At 46.3% G+C, this 22,750-nt stretch overlaps 1 protein-coding gene across 1 annotated transcript; it reads right to left on the bottom strand.

Moving 5' to 3' along the window:
• Positions 1 to 10,935: 10,935 nt before the first annotated feature.
• On the bottom strand, positions 10,936 to 17,669 carry insig1 (insulin induced gene 1). The gene is made up of 6 exons (XM_056299068.1): positions 17,509 to 17,669; positions 16,896 to 17,243; positions 15,659 to 15,783; positions 15,003 to 15,169; positions 14,264 to 14,363; positions 10,936 to 12,618 (listed from the first exon to the last, which is right to left on the bottom strand). Exons 1-6 carry the CDS (start codon positions 17,567 to 17,569, stop codon positions 12,589 to 12,591), a joined length of 831 nt encoding a protein of 276 aa, XP_056155043.1. The 5' UTR covers positions 17,570 to 17,669; the 3' UTR covers positions 10,936 to 12,588.
• Positions 17,670 to 22,750: the final 5,081 nt, after the last annotated feature.

Below are 22,750 nucleotides of genomic sequence, written 5' to 3'. Positions count from 1 at the left end.
GAAGGTGAACACGGGGCTCGGCGTGTTTCAGCTGTGTGCGGCCAACTTGCGTAGATTTGTTGTGGCGTGATACATTTTATTCGCCTCCATCCACCGAACCCCCCCAAAAAAATCAAGAAACTCAACGTTTCTCGTTTTTAAAAAATCTGTTCTAAGCAACTTATTGGCTGTAGTGCGTAATGGTCGATATTAGCCCATTGCGCCACTTGTAAAGTGCCAAATATTCACAGCGAGGACTTTGGCACATTTGCATGTCATCTTAAAATGCTCGTTGGTACAGTACAGTACAGTATATAGTATAGTATAGTATATAGTAGAGTAGAGTATAGTACAGTATAGTATATAGTAGAGTATAGTATAGTGTATAGTATAGTACAGTATAGTATATAGTAGAGTATAGTATATATTATAGTATAGTACAGTATAGTAAATTATATTACAGTATAGTATAGTAGAGTATAGTACAGTACAGTATAGTACATTATAGCATAGTATAGTATATAGTAGAGTATAGTACAGTATAGTATATAGTAGAGTATAGTACAGTATAGTATATAGTAGAGTACAGTGTAGTACAGTGTAGTATATAGTAGAGTAGAGTATAGTACAGTATAGTATATAGTAGAGTAGAGTATAGTAGAATATGGTGATGTCTTGCATGGCGTGACTTGGTTGTGTGATGATCCTGACTGCAGGCCCGCGCCCTCTCCAGCCTTGCGCGTTTGGAGCGCGTCATATCAAGGCGTCCGCGTGTTTCGCTGCAGCGAACAGACGTTTGTCTTTTTTCTTTCACGTGACATCATTACGGTCAAACGATTGCGCAATACGGGGCGGCCGCGTGCACGCAAATACGTACGGCCAATGGGCAGTAGCGGTGTGTTTGCCAGCGCCTGGGTGTTTAAAATTCTTCTTCTTTTTCTTTTTTAATTTGACGTGTTTCGTAAGTGTCAAAAGGCGGGCCGGCTGTCTATTTAGAGACGGCCGTTTCTTTTAAACCCTGGCAGTTGAAAAGCCCTTTAAACTGGAGCCTGCGTGATCCCCCCCTCCCAACCTGGCATCATATGATTTGATGGGACCAGTTTTCATAGTCCTGATAAGAGTGTTTCTCCTTCCGTGTACTTTAATATGCCAGATAACATCCAAATAACCGCCAGCAGGCTCACAAAAATATTATCTGTCGACCCCCCCCGTTAATCTTATTGTATGCTATTTATCACTGATATTAGTTATTTGTTACCACGCGCTTACGGAATAATGGAAGTGGCCCGTTACGTCACTCCACGTGCGTACACTTAAGACATAGTTAAATTCCGTGCTCGTTCAGATCGTCTAAACCCTCTCATGTTCTGCTTAAAAAAATGAATATTTATAGGGTTTTGTTTACCCCCCCCCCCCCATGCAAGGTTGGATCCCATATTGCTCAATATTTTAACCTTGCTCAATAGCCGAGTCCCGTCTCTCGTTTGCGCTTCAAAAAGCACCCGTTCATCACCTGTCGGGGTTCCCGATAGCAAATATTGGATTTTTACAGCACACACGGGGGTTGGCACATTTTGCACCTCGGCCGCCTGCCCAGCAGCCGGGTTGATCTCCCGTCTATACATGTAGTATACTGTCCTCCTACGCTGCCAGTAAACCGGGCGCGCGTTGTGCGCATGTGCGTGTCCTTGAGATCCTAACCTAACCCCCCCACCCCCCCACCCCCGCCCCGCTTAGTAGGATTGTCTCAGACGTCACCGTGCAGGGTTCAGTAGTCTATACCGCGGAATGAAAAGGTGACGCGCAGAGGAGGATTTGTGAATGGACGCCGTGATGTGTGCCAGCTCACAGATCAGAGAGGGGGGCTGCATGCTGCAGATGTGTGCCCGGCTCACACCTCCTCCTCCCTGCAGGCCTTTGCTCCCTCTCCAGGCCACCTCCACCACCACCCCCACCTCCCCCCCGTGGATGGACGTGCTTCCCCGAAAACGTGAAAGCACGTCTCCCCCGTTTGATGATTCTGCATCTGTATTTGTTCTTTCTTTATTTTGTTGGTTTTGGTGCTTCGTATTGTAGTACCAGAAGTTGGTGCCCCCACCCCCTCCCCCTCCCCTTCTCATCCTGGGTCAGTCCAGGAGTACGCATCTTGATATGGCATCCAGATTAAACTCATAACAGGGGCTCAAATCATCCCCCCCTACTCGAGATTTCGGAGCTAGGGACGCGACCGCGTCGTGTTCAGCTGTGACGCGGAGGCTTGTGCGGGCCTGTTTATTTATGTTGGCGCGGTGAGGATGTGCACGCCAGCCGCGGGGAGACATGCGCCCCGTTTAGGGGCAGAGGCCAGTAGAGTGAATGTCCCTTTGAAAATGGGTTTTTAACCCTTAATCCGTCTGATCGGTCTGGCGTAGATAAATCTCATCTGAATTGGGATTGTTCTCGTGCAGGGATCGTTTCGGATTTCTACACCCGCGCGCGCGCACACACACACACACACACGCACGCACGCTCTCACGCAGAGAGATCCCAGCAGAGTTCACTTTAAACAACTGCACCCCGTCAGCGCAATTAAGGCCTTGTGTTAATTAGACAAAGCCAGTTCAATGCAGAGAAAGAGACTTTTTCAACTGGTGATGCACGAGGAGGGCCAGTTCGGCACTCTTGTCTTTCTTTCTTTCCTTCTTCCTCTCTTTCTTTCTTTCTTTTGTATTCATTCATTCATTCATTTATGTATTTATCCCCGCACCGCTTCAGAGATCAGCGTTTGCATGTTTGACAGATCAGCGTTTGCAATGTTTCACAAACTTCATACACATAAATAATACAAATAAACAAATAACCACTAATAATAATAATAATAATAATAATACTATATATATATACCCCACACACACACACATATATATATATATATATACTATATATATATATATGTGTGTGTGTGTGTATTGCATAACCTTTGTTTTGTGACAAATAATAATAATAATAACGACAGAAATCCGCTCAGTTTACGTTATGTTGAACTGTAAAAGGATAATTCGGTTAAAAGTGGACTTGGTGTGTTTGTCCATATCTGCATATGGTCCCCAGCGTCGCGCAGCCGGCAGTTGAAAAGCCCGTTTAAAATACGTGACGTCATGCGACGCTCTCGTCAACCGGGGCGCGTAATTTCCAAATGTTAATTCAAGTGGTGAAAGTTGCAGTCCCTATCGTGTATGTAATTAGTTTGCAGAACTGATCCTAAATGTGTTTGTTCGTCTTCATATAGTTGGTCTAATCTAAAGACACCGAACGTCATTAAATTCGTTTAGGGCACGTGTTTTTTTTTAACCAAAACTTGACATTCATGTCAGTGAGAGACTTTTCAAAACGGAAAGAACTTTTCCCCAAGTTAAAAACCAAACCGACGTGGCCCATCGGAGGGCTTTCACCGCTTACACACTGGACTTGACGGAAAGGGTTCAAATCAGGAAGTTGGGCCACACTTCAATCAGCCAGCTGTCGTCATAACCTACAATCCGTTTTATAGAGACTGCACATAGCAACCACTGCACTCAAATAACGGAAACGGTGGTGGTGGTGGGGGGGGGTCTCTTAAGTAAGCCTTTTGTACAACTTTAATCAGACTTCAGTCGTTCTCATCTCGGAATCAACCTGACACAAACCATCGAATGTCTTCCTTTTGGAAATCAGGCTTCGGTCGGATCTGTACTTGATTTGTGATCTCTTCACATATATATATATATATATGTGTGTGTGTGTGTGTGTGTATATATGTGTGTGTGTGTGTGTGTGTGTGTGTGTGTATATATACACACACACACACACACACACACACACACACACACGCGCGCGCGTATGTATCCCTAGTTCCTATCGAGGTCTGTCTGTGTTTCGGGTTGATGGACGGCGGAAGTTACCGCAGGTCGTGCGCGAGACCGGACAGGCTCAAACTGCGCGTAACGGCTAACGGCTAATTTCCGTGAGGTTCAACGGCTTCCCACAGCCTCGCCCTACAAGAGGAGGAAGGGGAACATTTACGATAAAATATATATATGTATATATATGTGGTGTCAGTAACGTGTTCCCTATATAGACAGACCGGATTTGTTAAGTCAGATCACCGTGTGAAGACGTCACTTCAGACCCCCCCCCCTCTGGTCGAGGGTGACCCAGCTAGCTAGGCAGGCCAACCGTGCGACCCCGCTGTTGCTCCGTACGACAGTATGTGAGATGCTTAGCGGGTTTGGGATCTTCCGCATACCCCACGCACCTGTCTGGGAGCCCCGGGCGGGAGGGTGGCACAGCAAGTGGACACAGACAGGTGGGGGGGCGAAGCGCTTTTGTACCGTAGTTGTGTTGAGTTAGTGGTGGTTTTCACCATTTTCGGGCACGATGATGGTCCAGATCGTTTTAAGCTAGGCTATATTGTGTGTTTTTTTTGTTTTGTTTCAAACTCCACGTTTGTGTTACCGAACATTTAAAAACGTGAAATAACTGAATCAGAATGCCAGTGACGAAAAGACTGAAAGTTGTATCGAAGCCAACGTGGGCTCTTTTTTCTTCTTCTTCTTCTTCTTCTTCTTCTTCTTCTTCCCCCTGACTTGACGCTCCCCTTCGTTTCTGAGGCAGGAATTTGTCTCGGATCTGGGAAAGCCACGTGTGTTGTGCCCGCAGCTTTAATTATAGGGGGGACGGGGTCAGTCGTCTTGTGTGGCGTCGTGTCCCGTTCATCGGGCCAAAATAGTGCTGGAATCCCCTGAAAGCGCGCACGTGTGCTGCGACGGAGCACCTTCCACCCCTGTCCACCTGCAGTTGTTTTTACCCCCAACAGTGGATATGTCGTGAATTTAGCACCCCCGTGTCAGCTGGGCTCATACACACACACACATATATAACATGGTGGTATAATGGCGTCCCCAGATTGGCAGAATACAGCCCCTTTGGTCGCTATACAGGGGTCGAGATGAGTAGACTGAAAGCTTATTGTTTCCCAGATAAATCGAAGTGTCCTACTTGCTGTCGTAATTTAGAAAGCACAATAAGTGGGCTCCCCCATGCAGTGCAAAAAGCCCCATGCAGTGCATATATGCACGGTACTGTTGCAGACCTTGGATCAGGTAGTTTTGTTTGGATCAATAACTTCTTGAAATTGTTTTGCTGTAAATCCATTTAAGGCGTGGCTTACCCGACAACAGGGGTCAGCACTTTGGTATACGAATAACGAATGGGGGCATAACTAGGGTTACCTCCGTTGACTCGTTATTATCTACATACGGGATCTCATCATAGCATTATAGCTAAGAGAGCTCGTGCAGCGGGCGGATTCATTTCCCCAATCATCTGGTTTTATTTCAGCCCGAGACGGAGCAACACGTCCCATTTCAACCTTGTATTATTTGTCGCAGACATGAACGGGGGGGTGGGTGTGTGGGGGGGTGGGGGATCAGCTGGAAAACACGAATAGACTATAAGCGGGGAATTGTGAAGAAAGGGCTGGAGATGACTGACAGGAATCCGGGTTAAAGATCTGCGGCATAAACATTTCACAACGCGTCTCGACTCCAACCATTTCTAATCTTGCACGTTTTTACAAAAAAAAAAAAAAAGAAAAAAGAAAAAGATAAATTTGCCATCAAGCTCTAAGAATGGATGATCCGACGAAAAAGGGCGCACCTTGAATGATTCCATTAACCTTTATTCGGTTATTATAACCCTGGTCGATTTACAGAATCTAATCTGGCCTGCAAAAAAAAAGAAAAAGAAAAAAGGCTGCGTGTGTTTAATTTGCACTGGAGAGGATTTTGTTTGGATGGGCTGCATAATGCGGCATCACCTGAGGTTTATGCTGTCACTGCATGATTGTCCTGTGGAGGGGGGGGGAGAGAGAGAGAGGGAGGGAGAGAGGGTGAGAGAGTCAGAGTCAAACAGATATGGCACACAAGACTAAGCAGCCAAATCCCAGCGGGACAACTGTTGTGTGTACTCTGCTAAGTAAAAGCCATTATATCTACAGTGTATGTTCATTGCTGTTTTCTTGTGGCGCTCGCTTGGACAACCTGCTTTCGTTCCTTGCAGTGAAACCCAGTGTTTCACATAATAATGAGTGGACTCCTACAGGGGTCATTTGGGAACTGGTGGGTTTCTGATGTGATCTCCAGAGAACGAGGGGTTGCTTATTAAAGTCTTTATTACTGAGTTTTGGCTATCACACTATGAATGATTGCTTTTTTCCATTCTTCACTGAAAGCCTTATAAAATAAAAAAATAAAAAATCTCTCAATGCAAATAAAGTCTTCACTTATAAGGGTCAGTTTGGCAGAATCTGGGGTCCTTGGCCCAACATGCACCCCCGCTTTGGGGTCTTGGCCCCGGAGAAGAAAGAAGTTTGGACGACTGGTCTGCTGTCAGAATGAGGGTCACTTTGTCACTGCTTTGTTTACTGTCATAGAAACCACAAGATTACCTGGGAAATGAGCGTGACCGCCCAAACAAGCCAACACCAGAGACGCTTAAATGGCTGAGCGGGTAAATGAAGCACAGGGTCTGGACGGATCAGCTCACACCCTGACGAGACACGGAGAGGAGAGACTAAGACTGCAATTTGAATGGGATCTGAGAGGTAATTTGAGCTAAAATGGAGTCCATTTCTGACCCACTCACCCGGCCAAACTCCCCCCCCTCCATACACACACACAAACACACACACACACACACACACAGTGCCCACTGTAATTCATTATTCCTGGCCGACCTGGGGAGAGGGAATGAGAAGGGGCGGGGGACAGGCCACAGCTCTGGTGTAATGAAGACTCAGTAGACCCAAACGAGACACACACACACACACACACACACACACACACACACACACACACACACACACACACACACACACAATCCTGCCTCTCCAACCACAGTAAAATAATGCCACCATAGACCTTTTGGCAGAGAAATAGAAGTGTGCGATGATTTGCTTCAGCCTACTTGTTTGGACGACCTTTTCTGTTGTACGCGTGACACCATACAACCTGGGCTAGATATTCTGAGAAGGATCATTATGACAGAGTTGGAAATAGATTTCATTAGAAAGAGTTTTGGATATAGACATACCATATCCAAGACATCCCAGTGAAATGATCATCATTACAGTTCAAATATTGAAGCACCTAAGTACTCAGAAGAAGAAAAAAACCCGTTTTGTTTTATTTAAGGGGATATTTACACGCCAGATTAGTTCAAGTTGATTGGCAAATGTTCATCCGTCACAATTTTCCTCAGAATCTGTGTCATTAGCTTAAGTAGGCCGTATTCACACACAGGCAGCTTGATTTGGAGCGCTGCTTGCGGAAGTCATACAAGCTGCAAAGGCTAAATTTGGACATTTTACACTGTAAAACATAGAAAGTGGATGAAAATAAAGTCTGTGTATTGTTTGCTCTTTCTTGCTCTCATCCCCACAAATCACGTCTCGGTGAGTACAATGGAAAAGGTGTTAAATTCTGTCTGTCTGTCTGTCTGTCTGTCTGTCTGTCTGTCTGTCTGTCTGTCTGTCTGTCTGTCTGTCTGTCTGTCTGTCTGTCTGTCTGTCTGTCAAACTGACAGTCTTGCAAGAAACGTATAATCCTTTCAATTATGTATTTACCCCTGGAACATACATAGCCAAAGGATATTGCCCCTTATCCATGAACATTCATCTAATAGCTGGGTAAATAGCAGCAGTTGTAGCGTAACGGGACAATAAGAGCAGCCTTTGCAAGACAGTGTCGTACCTCTTCCTACCACTAGGGGTCCACAGACGTAATCGCGCTGATTTCCAGACGATCTAAGAGGATAAATACTGTCATCTGGTGGCAGCAAAATCCATCACCGCACAGTAGACAGTTGATCGCTGTTCCTTTGTGATAGCCCTGCATTTGTGCTCGTCAATACCTCTACGCCTCCCCCCACCCCTACCCACCCCTCTCTCCCTGTTTCCCTCTCGCCTCTCTGCCAGTTTGCCTGTCCACCCCCCCCCCACGTGGGCCCGTGTGTGCACAACATCCGTATTTTCCATCTTCCATTGAAATCCCTGGCCGTCCATGGGCGCGTTTAACCTCTCGACATCAGAATAAGTTGTTCGGGCACAACTCCCCTCCACCCAACTCCCCTCCACCCAACTCCCCTACTCCACCCGGAGTGTGAGCGTATCAAAAGCGGGCGCTTGTCAGAGATGTGTGCGCGCGGCAGAGCCTGGGAGAGGGTTGAGCGTGAGGGACAGTCAACCCGGCTTGGCAGCGCTTCCGTCGGCCACGAGCTTCACTACAGAGACTCCCGGCCGGGGGGGAGCGGGCCAGGCCTCCGCAGGTCAGGCCTCCTCAGGTCACCGCCGCCGAGTCCGGCCTCCCTCGCCATGATGACGGGACTTCAGAGGAGGGGGTCATGGCTGGGTTACTGCACTGTAAAGAACAGAAAAACATTAATCGCAACAACAATTTATTCTATTTTTAAAACCGTATTTTCCCAAAGACGGCAAAAAAGAGCGTGTGTGCGTGTGTACACGTGTGTGTGTGTGTGTGTGTGTGTGTGTGTGTGTGTGTGAGAGAGAGAGAGAGATTCAAACTGGCATTTTTGTACATCTATCTGTGAGTCTGTCAATCTAGATATATCTATATATCTTTGCACGTGTGTAGGGATTAAGGGGTTTAAATTGAGTGTAATGTAATCTAGTGATATATTCACGTTGTCATCCCAACTGAAATTCACTTGTCCCCCAAAAAAAATCCTCAAGACAGGTTCATTTGCACTGGACACGAGACGAGCCATTATGTCTTACTACTGGCAGGTTTTGTTTCTCGTTCGTAAAAGACCGTTTTACCATTAAGACGCAAATATTGGAGCTTCTCAGGGTGAACATTTTTGAATTGTGGGGCATTCAGGGTTATGGGGGAGTTTATATCCCTCCCTCACTGTATCTATGGCCTTTGTCTTAAATCAGAAATAGGAAAAGTTAACGGAGGATTATAATTGTTCAGCAATTACTCTAGTGAGGAGCTGATGCACAGCAGTGTCAGAGGCACAAGCCCAGCCTTCCAGCCTTCCAGCCTCCCAGTCCAAGCTCTTTGAACTATAGCTGATACCAAGATCTGGCGAGCTAGGCTGCCATGGCACCTGTGGTTGTAAAGATGCCAAACATCACCAGATTCTCTTTGGTCAGGTCTGTTTCCTCACCTCCAAGGAAGGATGGCGAGAGAGAGAGAGAGAGAGAGAGAGAGAGAGAGAGAGAGAGAGAGAGGCAGACCAAGTAACAGAGAAGAAGAGCAGGAAAAGGGAGTAGGTGATTTTTTTTCTTTTTTTGGCAAAGGCAAGATGCTCTAATGGAGTCCTTTGGTCAGCTCTGGGTGGAAATGAAAGGAGGTTGAAGTCTGGCCAACTATTCTGCCTGAGCAGAGGAGGAGACTCAAAGAGGAGGGTGAGTGAAACAGCATGTGGCGCTGGATCACTGCCCTGTCTGTCAGGACGGGGGGGGGGGGGGGTCACAGATATATACATATATACATACATATATACATAGATAAATACTTAGATACATAGACAGATTGGTACATAGATAGATAGATAGATAGATAGATAGATAGATAGATAGATCATTCATACATACACACTACATTACAAACTTACATGATAGATAGATGGATATATATATCTATACGTAGACAGATAGATGGCTCCTCCCACAACGAGAAGAATTAGGGCGGCCCTCGGAATTTGGCCCCGCTCCCAGAAATTTCCCTCAGTGCAAAAGGTTAACCGTCAGTCCCCCGCTAGGTATAAATAGAAGTCTGCTCTCCAGAAGGGTGTTTCAGGAGGGGGGGGGGCATAGACACAGGAAAGGGGGGGGGTGGTGGTGCACGGCTAACTCCTCATGCTAGCCCTCCCGGTGACAGGCAGGGGGTGTAGCGGTAGCTTCGGGGACTGGGGGAGGGTCGATGGGAGAGAATGAAGGGACAGAAGCACCCAAAGAAATGTACAATGGCTGTGGAGACGGGGACAGAGGCCTCGCACAAAAGAGCGTCTCCCCTGCATTCAGCTCAGCCCTGACAGCACACACTGCAAACGCCGTCGGCGGCGCCCCAGAGAGCCCAGGTCCAGCAGGGCCGCGAAGGCCCACCGACATCCAAACACTCGGGAGGGGCCATTGTTTGGATAAAGGCGTCGACACAAGTAATTAGGCTTGTGTTTCGATGTTCCACAAGTCCGGTCGTCACGTGACTGAATGGATGATTGACGCCTGGTTTTGTTGACGCTATATTACACGAGTACCATAGAGGACAGGTCTAAATGTAAACAAAGGCATGTCAGCACTTTCTCCTATTCCGCTTTGAGTGAGACGTTGTATACTGTGATTATGGTTTATGGTTCAATCAAATCCACGACAAGAACCAATCAGGATAGCACAGGTACATTAAAAAAGCCCAAGTCAATATCATGCATAGTCAACCAACCCATCCATCCATCAAACTTCATTTACTGGAGCAGTTTGTTTTTCTAAATGCAATGCAACACTTTACACGAGTGGGACATACAAGCGAGGGAAAAGAAGTCACCTGTACAGGTGTGTGTCTGTGTTTGTGTGAGTGTGCTTATGGTCAGTAATGGGGCAGATTGCAGCCGGGGGTGTGGTTTATGTGTTTGTGCAAACAAAACCAAATGTGAAAAACAGGAGCACCAAACCTCATCATCTGTTCCTTTTTATTTTTTTTTTCATCTTTTACTTCCAATCCAAGGTAGTAAAAACAGTACACAGCTGAAATATCAGACACACAAACTCTATAAACACTGGAACAAAAAATAAAGCTTCCTCCTCTGCTTAGCACGCCCGGAGGTGAGCAGATTCCAAACGGCACAGGGCGTACCGCCTCGATCCGATGCAAAAGCAAGAGCATCTCGGAAAATAAAAGATAAAAAGGAAAAAAAAAATCAGATTCAACCTTTATTAATTGAACTACTCAAGATTTTTTTTTTTTTTTTTTACAACAGTTTGACACAGTAATGTTTTCTCGTTTTGTCTCTCTGGTGAGAGAAGTCATTGGTATCGACTAAGAAGGCATGTAATCTCCGACAACACAAAAACACTGGTGTTATTGCTCTCCCACACTGTATAGGATTACCACGAGTTACTTCTCTAGCTGCTGTCAGAAATAATAAATAAGGAAGAATAATCGGCTCACGTATACTCTGATTGCACTTAATCCCCGGGACTCCTAAACTGCTGACTAACACACCGTAGGTCTAGTATGGTAATACCTGTCTGATTACACACGTAAGCCATTATACATATACGCAATAATGTCATTATGTTTGTACAAATGATAAAACTAAACTGGTATAGTGACAAAAGCACTAGATTCTACAATACAAAGGCAATCACAGATTGCAAATCTTCGAGGCCGAAGTAACAATGTCCCGCCCTCTCCTTCGATCGGTGTATGTTCCCAAACTACCTCTCCAACAGTCTGAAAATACCATTCGTAATGGGAGAAGTCTTACAATCATCCAGTTAAGTTATTTCTGACCTTCGAAGGTCTTCCTGTCAAATCAAAAAGGCCGTTTCGAACGAGATGGCCACAGAGCCATCACTGCCACCAGGGGTCACAAAGGGGAGTCTTTAGGATGGGTTGGACCGGTGTGACAACATCCTAAAGAAGGTGGACACACATGCGTTACTCCGCTTATTCACTTCCGGTCTTTCAAAACTTGGAACGGTCTTGGGGGGTGTCCTCACTAACAACATATTGATCATGTTCGAAATAGTGAAAATCAACCGGATCCATTGACCTTCTTCCTGTATTCCTTTCCATTCTGTCGAAAGCAACCAAAATGGCACCCTCCTCGATAAACTAAGACCGTGATCGAAATAGAAGAAGAACTGCATTATTCATTGTCGCGTTGCACGTTTGCTTTGGGATCTTTGATCGTGGACAATTTCAGTGACTCCCTAGATTAATACTTGTTTTGTTCAGTCGGGAACATACAGCGGATTTCATCTGTGCCACGGTGATGACCACGGAGCTACACGTCAACTTGGGCAAAGACATTTTTCTTTGACGCAACCCTAAAACATTTCCCTTTTATGATCATATGATATTCAGGCAAAACAAAACAAAAAAAATAAAAATCTGGCTTGGTAGCACCACGCTTCGTCCCAAGTCTGTCCTGCTACGAGTGAGATTCATCCACGCAAACACACGCACACGCTTTAACCACATTCAACTCCCAAACGCTAAGCAGCTCACTCTTTCCAATGTTAAAAATGAAAGCAACCAACTATTCACTTCAAAAGAAGCGGAGGGGCGACCGGCGTCGGCCCGTCCACGGCGAGGGAAGTCCTTAATCTACTGGAGCACAGCAGCGGAAGGAGGGATGGGTCGTTTGGCCATGATGTTGTGCGGAGGACATGGCACGTTGAGTCACGAGGGGATTTCAGACCCGCACTTTGAGAACGATGGAAGAGGAAAAAGTCAAAACCGAGTCTTTTTTTTTTAAACTCATTTTCGGTCTCGATTGCGTTTTTTTGTTTTAAAGTTGACTGTCCTTCTCTTTTCCATACTTCGTGTGGCTCCGGCCCTTCGTTCAGTCGTTGTGGGGCTTCTCAACGCCACCCTGGTGGGAGACAGAGAGACGTGTCTGTGTTAACAATGAAACGTACATCTGAGAACAGCGACATGAACACAAGATCATCTTATTTACTCCGTCTCTCCTCTACACGACCGGCGCTGTAAGGCCGTATAGGTTAGGACTGTTATGTCTTGCTCGGGGCCAAAGTAAACGCTGTGGACTGACTGATCCTCATCCCGCTGATGCCATGTTCTAATAACAAAACAAAAAAACATTAAAAGAAGCCAAAAGGCTTTTCTTTAAGATATAATCACAGAGTACACAAGAGGATGCACGTGCTCCTGTTAACTCAGCTCAACATGTTTCTAATGTGGGATCCCGAAAACCTTCACGTGACAGCAAAATTCACAAGAAATGAATTGTTTTCTTCCACTTCCTTTTCCCTCACATGCACTCCCCTCCCACAGGAAGGAAATGAAATAAACGGAAAATCTGCTGACGTTGCTGTAAGATACTATTGAAAGTCATCGAAGTTGGGGGGGGGGGGTGGGGGGGGGATGAGTGAATGCTGCTTTCATCCATCCCACTTTTTTTTCCATTTTTCCCTCATCAAGTTGAGATTTTCGCTGAATTCAGACAACGAGGATAACAAGCAACGTCTCACCAATTACTGCACTGACGTGTTGTACGGCTGCTTTTTTTCCACCCATGGCTTCTGAAGAACAGAGCTGAGGGCATCCCTATACATGTTAATGTTAAAGTTAGTTTGTTATTATAATGCACCGGCTTCACTGCTTGATAAGTGGATCCTGATAAACAGAAATTCTGAAAAGAGCAGAATTTGTTTTTTCGTTGCCACCATTGAACTGTTTCAATCCAACTAGTTACAGTCCAAAAAAAAAAGAAGGGAAGTAAGGGCCACTAAAAATAATTTGGAAAAAACAATGAATGAAACGATGTTATTCACTGATCCTACCCACAAACTGAATGCTGGAGGGAGGGAGGAGGGGAGAGAGAGAGGGCGAGAAAGAGGAAACAAAAAAAAGCAAAAAAACAAAAAAACGCATTCACTTGTGCCAAGTTTCTGAGCCCCGTCACAAACAAAAACAACGCATTGCAAATGACCCTCTGGTCAGCCGAGTGGGGACTGGCTCTGTGTCGGGGCCACGACTGTGAAAAACAACAGCCCTTAATCTGCTTTCACGCTTTCCTTGAGTCAAACTGAGGGAGTGACGGGACTCGTAACTTTTAGCAGGCAGAATGAGGTGAGGCTTCTGGGCAGACGCCTGATGAAGACATCAGAGCTGACTTGATGGAATAATTGTGAACCTAGGATGGGTTGGAGGACTGTTGTGAGGTTTTTTGGGGGGGTTTTTGCATTATGATCAACTCTGAGCCATTTCAGAGCCTTACCTACTTTTGCGGTCTATCACAATGTAATCAAAACATTTGCGGAGTTATTGGCGAACTATATTAGCAGGAGCTTCCAAACTTGTTTCTACTTGACAGCTGATCGCGCAATGACGCCTTCCCTCTCAGTTTATGTGTTAAAAAGTTTAAGTGAAATCAAATGATGAAAGGGTAAATACTTAAAAAGTTTGCTGCCTAATGCACAACTAACTTGTTAAGCTATTTTCACAGCAAGTGAATTACCCTGAGCGAGCATGCAGTCTAGAGAAAGTGACTTTACCATGGCGAGCTGGCGGCCGATGTTGCCCACAGTAACACCTCCTGAGAAGAATATGCACGGGAGCCAGGAGCGCACATACAGGAAGTCCGGTGACGTGTACCTGGAGGACAAAAACCACCATCATGCTAAATCGAAGACATCCAAATACGACCCATATAATTACGCTCACTCCTAAAGGGATGGCAAGGACATGTAAACATAGCTTCGTAAGGTATAGGCCTGCTGTCTGCAGTGAGGAACATTTACATTTTATCGTGTTGAAAAACATTATCACCTTTCCACTGCCCTCTCCCTGTTCAATCTGGCCCTTGGCAAGCCCTTGACTGAAGCGACACTTCTTATCAGCCAAGTGTTTTTGAGGAGGTGCCAGTAAAAGCAAATGGGAGGAATGTGACTGGGCTCCCAAATCATAAAACAATAAGAACTACATTTTGTTGCCAATGTCTTGATCAAATCTTTTGTGGAATGAGGTGGGTGGAAAAACTTCCAGACATACCATTGAATCAACTTAATTGATTGTGTGCATGTACTTTTTATGGAACATCAATACCTCTTTAAGCATCAGCGTTATGTACTGAATGTAACCCAAACCATGATGGAAGACATGGCACAATATTGTGGTAACCAACTGGAAAAGAATTTTGTTTCCTTAAGAGTGAAAACCTGAACAGACCGTGTTCCACTTGCAAAGCCTGAAATACATAATTGCTTTGGCACTGAATGTATGCTAATTACTTACTGGTAGACTCCATTGTAGACCAGCAGCTGGGTGATGACTGTAGCTAGGAAGGCAGTGGTAATGCCCAGGCCAAAGCCACTTCTCGACCGGTCAAATGTCCACCAGAGACCAAGGGACAGGGCTGCTAGTGTCATGGACAGCTGGACATTATTGGCAAAGTCTAGTTTCTGTGTAATGGAACAGTTAAGGAGGTCATACTGACTGGAACTAGCAGTGGATTAGCCATTAATCAAAAGAAAATGGTGTATCATTTCGAAATGCGAGTTTGGCATTTAGGGAAAAGGTCAAGAGTGGGCATCACTCCTGCCATAGTCACTGGTTCCACTACTGATGGAAAGGTAAAACATACCTTAAAAGTTTCAGGTGGAGGATGAAAAAACAACAACAACCAAGTAAAGGAATAAAATGACAAGCCGAATATGTAACTATATCCAAAAACGAACATTAGGGTGTGTTCCGTTGAGACAGCAGGTTAAGCACATACCACTGACTGCAATGTCCTGGGTTCAAATAGGTCCTCAGGACCATGACTGCATGACTTGTCTTGCCCTTCCCCCTGTCTATTTCTACTAGTGTTACTACTAAAAAGGCTACAATAAAAAAAAAATCCTTCCCTGTACATATACATGTGGACTATTAATTTTGTTGAAGGATACAGCACTCGCATGGTTGATACCAACGAAGACTGCGATGCATCTCATAACACTGGCCCACTCTCTCTTGAATTTGTGTGGCTCTCCCAAGTGGCTGTCAATGCAGGGATACAACAGTCCGACGACAGCTGCAAAAGGGGTGAGAAAAGCAGACGGTGTTAGGTTATTTTAAATGAAATGCCACTATCTGAATCATCAAGCAGAGCTGTTTTTCCCCTGCTGATGTGAACTTTCACATTTAGGTTAGAATTCAACATTATTGATAGTATACATGTGTATTAATTGTATACATTCTGCACTGTTTCGCTACGTGTGTAATCCACATTTTGCCTCGAGTGTGTTTTGTAAAATCCGTTGCTGTTTGTCTGTCTACCTTTTCCGCTTAACACCTATTGCATGTCTATCCCTGAAAGAGGGCGAGCTCCTCTTATGCTGTTCGTGTGGTTTCTGCCATATTTTTTCCTGAAAAGGTTTTTTTTTCCTCTGTGGAATTTTAGCTCAGCTGAATTGATAAGAAGGTGTCACTGTACTGCCTGCAACTACCTATAAAGCCCTGTGTGACTTAATTGTGATTATACAAATAAATCAGACTTGACTTGAGATAGGTTTAAAAAATATGCAGACTTTGTGCATCATCGGTGACTGCAAGTGGTTAAACAAAAGCAATGTGAAACCTATGAGCGGTCATACTGTTTCGATTCTGCTTTTCCTGTCTGCCTGGCACCCGGACGGGGGAGGAGCTGAGACATTTCACTATTGGACTGGGCAGCCAACCACTTCCTGGTCTGCGTCCTGGCGGCAAGGAGACTCCGCCCCCTCAGCTCACCCGTTATGAACGCAGCCAATGAACGGACAGCCTTGCCCTACGTTTGTTGCACTTTCTCGGCGAGCCAATCACATGGCGAGAAGCGCGACCGTATGCGTCCAGCAAAAAAAAAAAACTTTGACAATGGGCTCCCAGACAAAACACTGCCCGGTACCGCCGGCGGGGACGCTTACATAATAAGTAACATAAACAAACTCGAATGATACCCCGTCTTATTTATTACCAACCGATTACGGAGATTATGGCCTTGCAGACACGTAATAAGACGTATTAGATCCTGTAACAATAGCCCCTCCCCCTATACATGCTATTGTCCGTACTAGTGGACCTGCAAATGGCAGATAACGCGGGTCAGCGCTCTCCGGCTGAATGCCTGGCATCGATGACACGGAGACGAATCAGCTGTGCACTCACCGGCCCCTGTGCCACAGCACGGCGGGATCCACCAGGCAGACGAGAACAGGGTTGTCATCACCTCCTCGGGGAAAAGAGTCACATTTCTCTGGATCTGCAGCAAGTTGAGCACCAGCGCGAGGAATACTCCGACGGTGAAGAGGACGAGACCCCGTCGGATCAAGTTGGCCGTCCGGACGTCGTGCAGGGACCCGTAGGCGTTGCGGAGCACCGTCGTGATGATGGACATCATCTCCTCGGCCTTTGACGCGACCCAGTTCGCTCCGGACGAATTTTTAGATTCTGCTCTTGACGCACAAGAGCAGCTCCAGCAGTGGTCCTCCAGTCTTGGCATTTGGCACTTTAGGGCTTTGGGAGAGAGAGAGGGCGGGTTCGTTAGGACGGGCACGCGTCGTCATCTTATCAAAATAAAAGAAGAAGAAGAAGAAGAAGAAGAAGAAGAAGAAGAAAAAGCGACAAATTCGCAACGAACGCTGTTGCCAGACCCCAAACTCAGTAACCGGGGTTTTAGCCTGTTAAGCGACGTAATCCACACTTTATGAAACACATCTGAATAAAGACATCTGCTATTCTCGACGGAGGGGAAAAGTCTGATTGAACGGGGAGCGATTACCTTGATCTCCAGGCGTGTCGACGGTCTGGCTGAGAGACGGTCCCCCTCCGGTCCTGCTCATCCGCGTCTCGGAAAATGATCGGGAAGCCAACTGTTTTCTGTCGAAACAACGCGGACTCTTATCGCGCGTTATTGGTTCACATCATCGTTAAGAGCGGGCAGCGCTGAAGGGGGAGGGGGCGGGAGGGGAGGGCTGGGGTGTGGGGGGGGGGAAGAAAGAAAGAAAAAAAAAAAGCCCCGCTGCTGTTTCATTCCAGGGCACAGACCTCATGGTAGAAGACAGCACTTCCTCTGCAGTAAACAATCCCAGCTGTGTCGGGTGAGGATCGTCGGCCAATCAGAACACGGCGGGCGATATGACGTCACGCCGGCCCACCCGGCCCCCCCTCTCTCTCTTGTGGCGGTGTTGTCACACCAGGCTGCCTCGTCCAGGTCAAACAAGACAGAGATAATATAGTAATAACTAACAATAATAATAACAACTATCAGACCACACACTACTGTAGGCTGTCCTCGGTGTTTATCTCCAGGAAAACAACAACTCCAGCAATGTCTAAGCTTTGTGCCAAGACAAACATTTTTGGAAAAGGAAATCAAAGTTGGGTCTTTTTTTTTCTTTTTTTTTTTTTAGCTCCCTGCCACAACTGATCTGAGGTGCGTTTATGACTGCAACGTTGAACTTTTTCTCCATGCAAAATAAATGGGGAGCTCAGAATATTTTATAGGTCTTCGCTTATCGACGGAGTCTATAAAAGTATCCTAAAGTCAAATGAGCTGAATCTATTCCAGTAGGCTACTGGCAGTAGCACAGCAGGGTATATATATATATTTAAAAAAACAATCACTCAGAAGGGCCTCCTTCTATAGGTACATACCCCCTGATAGACCTCACCAGGTTTTTAGAAATTAGGTCAGTGGCACAACCTATATGTCGTTTTTCAGCTGTTGAACCTAACGTTACCTTTGAAGAGGAGGGGTTTGCGCAGCTGAGTCTACTTTGCCAGCAGCACTACCCCGTCAATCTATAGAGATAAAGCGAATGCAAAGGTTCAATGCCCGAATGACATATGTAGCATGCCAAGGACAAACAACAACATGGAAAATGTTTTGCAAGAATGAGTGACACAGTGTGCTGTTTCCACAGGCTACCTGCACTGTGACAACACATCTCTCTTTGCTCGCTGACAAACAGCCACGGCTGACATGTAGAGACCGGTTATCCTATAGAGCGTGTAGCGTGAAACCACTCTGCTATAAATATATGTGTTCATTTCTGCTGGTGCTTTCCATGCACGAATGCACACATGAATACTCACGCTCGGGAAAAGACCAGAAAATGACAAGACCCACACTGACGCGTGTGCAACATCTGAAAATGAATCACTTAATCAGGATTTGCAAAGGTATTCACACTTTTCCCTGACTATTCTAAGAAGTCACTGCGGTGCAGTACCGAGAATGCCTCTGCACTGTTTATCTAAAGGTAAAAAAAAAAAGGACTGGATTTACTCAACACTAGTTTGCCTGGAAGTCAATGCTAAGGTGAACCATTTCTTGCAGATTTGATGGTTCGTGACCGACACTGAATTCGGTACAGAAAACCAGCAGAGCATATTGACCAGATATGGCTTTTTTTCCAGTTAAGTTTACTGATAATTATTCTTTTTTTTGGAGTCACGGTTTCTGCAGCTAACATTTCAGGGCCTTCTTTGCATCGGCCCTTTAGCGTTGAGCTTAGCTTGCCATATGAGAGAATGTGGGGACTGGTTTCTGGTTGCTGTCCAATGTTGACCTTCCAAGCGCCTGTGCCGAGAAGTCATTCCTCTCTGGTTTCTCACTGACTTGACGGTGCGACGTGGAGTCAAACACCTGCAAAGGGACTGGAGGGCCTTTGGACTTCTAATCAACACATCCCACGAGTAAAACCGACCCAACAACCACATTTGTGGAAATGGACACAACACCATTATAATCCCACCGATGACTTTTTGTCAACAAATAGTGGTTGCAAAATGTTATACTCTATCACAGAATCGCCAACCGGTCGTTTGTAGGGACATTTTTACCGGCCAGTTCACCTTTAACCTTCCATCCATCCGTTATCTATACTTGCCTAATACAAATCAGGGTCATGGGGGTCTGCAATCTATCCTAGCAGGCATTGGGTGGGGGACAGGGAGACACTGTAGACACACTGTGTGGTTTTTAAATTCATCACACACAGACACACACACACACACACACACACACGCCAATGGACAATTTAGACATACCACTTCACCTAGCATGTATGTGTAGAAAGAAAAGACTGGGGGCAGAACGCCAATTAAACTTTTACTTCCCAGAATGCACGCCGAAGAAGGGCGTCTTGCCCGAAATGCCCGTGTGGCAATATTAAAAAGGTTCATTGGGAGTGCTGTCCTAGTCTTCTCTTTGTGTGATTTACTTTATTCAGGACCCAGTTTTCAAAGTCCTTTCTTATTGTGTATTTGTCTGTGGCAGGAAACGCGCACGACAACAGGTTTAAAACGCGGAAACTTCGTACAGATGTGCTGAAATCGAACCTAGGACCTCATCCTGTGAGATGCAAACTACTACCCCCTCCCCTCCCCCCGTCGTGGAAATTGCCTGCAAACACTCAAGACTCGGTTGATGATAAAGAGAAGTTGTATTGCATGCAGCAGGAGAATACAAGCAGTGGGTTACCCCCCCCCCTCCGTTCTCTCCAAAGAAAGGGGGGCTTTTCGCTTATATGCCTCCTTCTGGGCACAGAAACGTCTACTCACTGGTCACAATCCAGCCAAATAGTGCATATACATTTCCTATATGATAGGTTGGACATCACATGGTCATCTCCAGTTAAGGGAAGTGGGGGACACACAGGACCACAAGACACCGAAGAGCGCAGCCTTATAAGGCTGCAGTGAGGCCGTCTCGAAGAGCTGCTCTTTATGATTTATCTCATGACAGCTCCTTTCCTTTGCACCACATCGCCACACGGCATCATGAGGCTTAAGCAGAACACGGGGACAGCGGGAAAACAACTTTCCACGCCTCTGTCTCGGACGTTCCTCATCATCCCCGGAGACCTACGCCGAGACCTTCTAGGACTCGATGAACAAACGATGATAGCTCATAATGTTTCATGTCAAATTCAACCAGGGCCCCGCTCTGCGTCGCCCAGAGGGAAAGTAGACGGGGGTCTTCTTTCGAAACACCGCCGCCGCGTTTGTGTGGAGGCGCGCGGCACTGTGAGCACGAGGCTTCCCAAAAAGCACCCTCCTGACCGGTTGAGTCCATATTTGCTCCGCTTTCAGAGGAACGAGTCACGTTTCGAAAACGGAAGTGATAAGAGCGTGGTCAAATAAAAATGTCATTGCTGCATTTCACCGGAGCTTTTTTTTCTTCTTCTTCTTCTTTTGTACCTCATAAATTAGGCATGAATGTATATCGAAGGGTGAAAAGTTAGTATTTCCCTCACGCCCCGTCTCCAATTTCAGTTCTGTAAGCTCAGAGCCGTGTTTAGTTTATGCGGAGGGCCCGAGCAAATGCGGCATGTCTCACAGGATGAGGGGCCTCTATCAAAAAAAAAGAAATTACAGTTTTAAACAACCGCAGTGTTTCTTTTCTCTCCTCTTCATCCGCTTCGTATCTTTCCAAAGAGATGCTTAAGCTGTGTTCTGATATATATAACACTATGGAGCCTCACTCATGACTTGTTACACACACACACACACACACACACACACACACACACGCGCGCGCGCACACACGTGCTGTTATGGTCTCAAACCACACATTCAGACACACTCCCTTTGCCGCTGCGGCCCACAGAAAATGACATTGGTCAGACTCCGTTTATCCTCATTTCGGTGGTCCATGTGGTTACCACAGATAAACTGCCAGCACTCTGCGGGCTCACAAAGGGGAAAGCAGGTCACAGAGGGATGGGTGGCTACAGGGGGCTCCACCCGACTACTACCATCGAAACGAACTGACGACGCTCTTCTCCTCTGCCTCGGGACAGAGTAGGTACGGTAAAGGCAGGTCTGTCAGAAGAAAGTGGGTATTAATTCCCCAAATGAATAGGCGGCCCTCTGTGAAGTTCTGGAGGATCCTGGTGCCCCGAGGAGAAGACGCCTTTGGCAATCGCTGCATATTTGTCCTGTACGCACTCACTCACACACTCCCTCCTCCGCTCTCTCGCTCTCTCTCTTTGAGAACGTAAGTGTGTGTGTGTGTGTAATTGTGGGCATGAATATAATCCACTTGGAGCTGGTTTATTATCATACTGTGTGTGCGTGTGTGTGTGTGTGTGTGTTCGTGTTCATCTGCCCTTTATCAAACAGAAGTGAGGTGTAAAGGAGGGGCGACCTGGGATGACACACACGGCCCATTGCCGTGAAAACGGCCGGAAAGGCCCGCTGTATAAACCACAGCTCATCAAACTGCCTTCGGCATCTTTATGTTTACGTGATTACGCACATATACGTCGCTATTACTTAAATACACGTGTGCACGTATATCTTATATGGGTTCATACTGAGCTCAGGGCCTTTGCTGCACGTCTGCCGCTCCCCCCCCCCCTCCCCCATCATCCTCCAGCTTAACATCTATCGGCAGGGGGAAAAAAACCATGCACGGTTATTTTTTCCTATAATAATGATTTTTATTTCCCATGGCACGGAGCAAGAAGACGGTCGCCATCTTGTGTTCCTACGTTAGAAATATTGTTTTTTTTTACGCTTCCCAAACCTCATCTTGCGACTCCCCCGGAAACCGTCGCGCGACCCCTCGTTCGGGCCCTGACCCCTGGGTCAAGAGCTGCTGCGCTATTGAAAGCGAAAGATAGAAATGAAGGAAGCGAGAGAGAGAGAGGGAGGGAGAGAGGATGTGCGAGGGCGAGGGAGGGATTAAAAAGGGAATCAGACGGCTTCTAAGGGCACTGCCATTAACGCGTACACTAACGCGGAGGCTGAAATAAAGAGTTGTTGTGTTACCCAATCTGGGCCCGTAACAAGCATGAAAACGATTCGGCATAACAGCAAACAGCTCCTAGCAACCAGCGGCGCATGTGCGGCGTGTCGAGGGGGTCTCGGCTCCGCGAGAAGATAAAGCAGGATGCTATGACACTTCAAATGAATCCCAGATCAAGCGTGTCACAGACTGGGAGGGATTGAATTATATCTAAAGGGAAAGACTTGCCGAGGCAGACGGCAAATTGATCTATCAAACTGGAGCT

Source organism: Lampris incognitus, chromosome 19, assembly GCF_029633865.1.
Source record: "Lampris incognitus isolate fLamInc1 chromosome 19, fLamInc1.hap2, whole genome shotgun sequence".
Lineage (NCBI taxonomy): Eukaryota > Metazoa > Chordata > Actinopteri > Lampriformes > Lampridae > Lampris > Lampris incognitus.
This window is presented reverse-complemented; position numbering and strand designations above follow the sequence as displayed.

Excerpts from the sequence above, each read along its gene's own strand:
- insig1 (XM_056299068.1), bottom strand. The coding sequence starts at position 17,569 with ATGAGCAGGACCGGAGGGGGACCGTCTCTCAGCCAGACCGTCGACACG. Across the intron at positions 17,244-17,508 it reads CGACACGCCTGGAGATCAAG|CCCTAAAGTGCCAAATGCCA; the intron begins GTAATCGCTCCC and ends TCTCTCCCAAAG. Across the intron at positions 15,784-16,895 it reads GTGCTGTGGCACAGGGGCCG|CTGTCGTCGGACTGTTGTAT; the intron begins GTGAGTGCACAG and ends CCCCTTTTGCAG.